The sequence below is a fragment of the Rhipicephalus microplus genome, chromosome X (assembly GCF_043290135.1).
Source record: "Rhipicephalus microplus isolate Deutch F79 chromosome X, USDA_Rmic, whole genome shotgun sequence".
NCBI lineage: Eukaryota > Metazoa > Arthropoda > Arachnida > Ixodida > Ixodidae > Rhipicephalus > Rhipicephalus microplus.
In genome coordinates, this window is record NC_134710.1 from 98,626,858 (window position 1) to 98,631,241 (window position 4,384).

Genomic DNA, 4,384 nt, shown 5'->3' on the forward strand with positions numbered 1-4,384 from the left:
TGCGGCGGACCTTGGGAAATATTTTTTGTAGCATTAATCTCCCTGACTTCTAGCAACAGCTCTCTATAGATTAGGTGGCATAAATTTCCGACAATTATTACTGCTCAACTCGGTCAAATTGAGAAGCTAACACATTAATTCAATATTTGTCTTGCAAAGTTTTTTTCATTGCAACTTCAATGTTAGTGTAATATAATCACGAGGGGCATCGACTCCTGTAAAGTTCGCCAACCTAGTGTATTTTTCCAACTACACAAGCACATTGGTTTGCGCAAAACTCTGTAAGAAATCTCTATATAAACCAAGTCGGTAAATTGAAAAAAAAAATGTGAAAGTTGAGTGGCTGAGCTAACTACTAGAAATTGCTCGGTTCACGACAAAGAACTTTAAAATGCCAAAATAGATGACCAAAAAGCGTCGATCACTGGCGATCAAATTGAATAGGCGTGGTAACGAAAGAGTTCAGTGGTCCTTCTCTGTGTAGTTTTTACAAGCAAAGTGCCAATTCTGACCTTACCTTCCTTCTCAATGTCCCCAAAAAGTCTTTCACATCGTGAGGCATGGTTGTTAGCCATCAGTCTTTCTCTATTTTTTCTCTCTAGCTTTGAACTAATAGTGTTACAAAAACTATAGTGTCAAGACCCCAAACTCAACCTAGGGTGCAACGCTCGTGCAGCCGAGCTCTGCGTTACTGGGGATAGACGCTGCCGGAGATTGCATTTTATCGCCGAATTTTGCAGCGGTGGCGTCAAGAACACGCGCGCACGCGCGCTCTTCCTTTGGACCAGAGCATTGCCACAGTCGCGAAACTTGAATAGAAAACTGGTCGGAAACCCATTGTCACAGACATCAACGCCCACAGCGCGATTAAAGCACGAATAGGTGAAAGGGGGGCTGCATAAGGGAAATCAAAAACACAAGAAAGTTTTGTTTCGAATACTCCTACTTTCATATACGATAAAGTAAACGAGAGGTTTACTTTATGGCTCATCTCACAGTTGGCTAAATCACTGATTGCCTTTTGTTTCCTTTTTTTTTGTCAAGCACCATCAATTCGAAGCGTATGTAGCTAGTCTGCTATGCGGGATCCAGGCTTATGTTGGCATGTGTTGAGCTGTTTAGTCAGGAGCAATGTTGGGTTCACGAGCCAACGCTCACTTTTTTGCACAATATTCCAAGGTCACTGGTTTGGTTCCCGCCCACAGCAAGTTATTTTTTTCACCCACATTTCTTCCTTGACATTTACATTAAAATTCAGTCTAATAAGTTCCCATATACTTTCCACGGTGTTATTGTCTGTTAAATCTTAATATTATAGTGTCAAATATGAAAAAAACGCTCCCTTAAGGGAAATATATATATATATATATATATATATATATATATATATATATATATATATATATATATATATATGAGATCTAACAGTCAGTAATGCAAAGGAATGTATAGGGGAAGTGATTAGAACCAATTGGTTGTAAATAAGAAGAAAGAAAAGTGGGTGAAAAAATAACTAGCCAAGAGCCTGCTCACGGCTGGTTATTTTTTCACCCACTTTTCTTTTTTCTTATTTACAACCTATTGGTTCTAATAAATTCCCTTATACCTTCCTTGGCATTACTGTCTGTTTGATCTCATTAATATTGTGTCCGAACACGGAAAAACGAGCCCTTAGGCCCTTAGGTATACACTTTACCATATATATATATATATATATATATATATATATATATATATATATATATATATATATATATATTTATATATATTTATATATATTTATATATTTATATATATATACAGCAGTTTTGTTACGAGTTTACGTATACCTTCGCTTTACGATGACTTAAAAGAGTGGACTGACCAGCAAATTAATATATGGCTTTACGAACACAAGGTTCTTACGGCCATACCGCTATTTAGGCGATCTAAGCTTACTTATGTGTCAACAAAACTACCCATTTTTTATTTTGTAGACTCCACAGGGCAAAACAACGCTTACTGTTCGCAACAGCTTTTGCCAAATGCGTTACGGAGCAAATTGCTTGTTGACACCTATTCGTTTTGATATCATAGATAAAAGAGAATAGGTCCAACGAAAATCCTACGAGGACAATTATCAATAGCAGATAAATATTCATTTTCATATTGAAGCAACTCAAAAAACCGGATAACAGAAAAGCAAGAGATTTCAGGAATTTCTATTTTAATGGGTGAATCAAGATAAACACAAATGACGAAGAAATATAATCGATAGTATTCATATATGAATTGATAATGTTTTCATAGCCAAATAAACAAATATTAAACGTGTGACATAATATCCCGACTTGTTCGAACGCCTGCACGCCCCATCAGCGTCCGTGCAAGCGCGTCCTTGTCGCTCCTCCCCGGTTCAGGCAGTGAACATGGGCGGCCCTGATCTCAGCAGTGGAGGCCTATAGGTGGCCTGGGCACCTGGATGGCTCGGGAATGGCTAGCATACGCGTATTCGTGACATAACTGGCCTGTCTGCGATGTTTTTTTTTTTGATGACAGGCAGATGGTACAGTGCGGCTGACAGGCACGGTCTCGACTGTATACCGGTAGAGGGCCGTCATCTAATCTTACTTGATGTCAATGTTCTTGTGGTTTTCCTCGAGTCCCCTAATCTTTTCCTCGAGCTCGCATTGAATGGAGTCTTGCAACAAAGCTCGTCCACTCTCAATATATGGACATGCTGCGATTTCCTCAGCTTCGTACTTTCGCTTGTTGTGATTCAACTTCATTTCATTCAGAATATCTGCGACCTTTATCCGCTTACTTATGTTGTTCTGAAGGTCTTCGAGCGGTTGCAGGTATTCAGATGCAAGGCCCAGTTTTACATCTTCAAGTTTCAATTCTCTTTGGTTTGCTAGCTCGAGGTAAACCTGTTCCTGGAGATGCACAAGCTGTCGCTAGAGGTCAGCCATGTCGTCAATGTACTCCGACAGCCTCTTTACACCATGGTCCTCGCACATCTCCAAACTGTCATCTTCAGATCCAAAGGACGAATCCGAGACCTCGTTGTTTGTGTTTTCACTATCGGGTGTTTGCTGGTCCATCACTTCACCCTCGTGGTCATTGTTGCACTCCTTGACGCTCGGTATTTTCGAACTTCGAGCCTCAAAGTACGACGAACCCCGGAAGAACGCCATCAAGAGCCAAGAACGCTGTGTGCGTGCCGTTCCTTTACATCGTTGACCCTCGTCGGTCCGAAACTGGTCTGGGTGTCGTTTCGCTGATTGACCTGGCAACTGGCCATAGCACCTGGGTCGGGCCAGGCATGTCTGGCCCTGGTCAAGGTGCCTGGGCATGGACTGGCTTCCACTTTCCTGGGCATGGCTTGCCTGGCAAGGCTTAGGACTACCCTACGTGGGCCTGGAATTCTTGAATGGTGCGGCCCAGTGGCGCTAGCGGGCACTGGCCTCGACGATCCTCGACGGTTAGGTATGGGCCTCGGTGTCATTGTGCTGGCTGGCCTCGAAGCTGAACTGAGCCGCCGGGTCGGACGAGCGATGGCTCACCGTAAGGTAGGCCAGATCGCTGCACGAATGGTCGGTGTCGATCGCCTGCATGGCCGTTCCACATGGCCTCTATGCGACACCATCGTCTGGTGTCACCGTCGGAAACACCCCGTTGAGGTCAGCAGGAATGAAAACTCGGCGACCGTGAAGAACACCAAACGTTCGCAGCTTGCTCAAGCCTTATGACAGCACAGAACGTCAGCGCATCGAAGTGGAGTCACTAATTGCACTTGTTCGTTGCTCCTCGTTACGTGGTAAGAAAGATGATGACTCTTTCTTCTCATTTCTGGCAGCCGCCCACAAAGAGGGATAGAAAAAAAGACAGAAGTGCGTGATACCTTCACACTTCATCTTCTTCTTTCAGCTTATACTCTGAATCATTTATTAGAGATAAAAAAAAGATATGGTTAAATGGGCGTCTCACTAATCTGATTGCGTATGATGTGGTAGCACATGATTTAGTGAACCTTTTAAAAAAATTATTTTTTTTTGATCCCAGATACAGTTTTCTTTGATTGTTGTGATGGATCTGTGCTTTTGAGGCGTGTATGTATCGTAAACAGTTATGGAGCCCAAAAACACTAGATACGGGCGAGGGCTAAAATATTGCTGGAGTGAAAATTGATGCTCAGAATTGAAGTCGTGTCCAAGAAATGGCGGCTGCGGCAGCCATCTTAGTCAGGGCAAAATGAACCATCGTCATTCGGCGAAAAAAACAGAGTGGTTTTCTCCCACACCCGACAAGTTGATTACGGCAAAGTTCTTCCGTTCAGGAAATACTCAAAGAATGTCTATCGGTTAATAGTTTTCTTAGTAAGCCTCGACGTCATGACGAGTTT

General features: G+C 42.6%; 1 protein-coding gene across 1 annotated transcript; it reads right to left on the reverse strand.

The window, feature by feature from the left end:
• Positions 1-2,543: 2,543 nt before the first annotated feature.
• On the reverse strand, positions 2,544-3,782 carry LOC142776922 (uncharacterized). Its single transcript, XM_075881241.1, has one exon. The coding sequence runs from the start codon at positions 3,333-3,335 to the stop codon at positions 2,937-2,939; it is 399 nt and encodes a 132-aa protein (XP_075737356.1). The 5' UTR covers positions 3,336-3,782; the 3' UTR covers positions 2,544-2,936.
• Positions 3,783-4,384: the final 602 nt, after the last annotated feature.

Excerpts from the sequence above, each read along its gene's own strand:
- LOC142776922 (XM_075881241.1), bottom strand. The coding sequence starts at position 3,335 with ATGCCCAGGCACCTTGACCAGGGCCAGACATGCCTGGCCCGACCCAGG.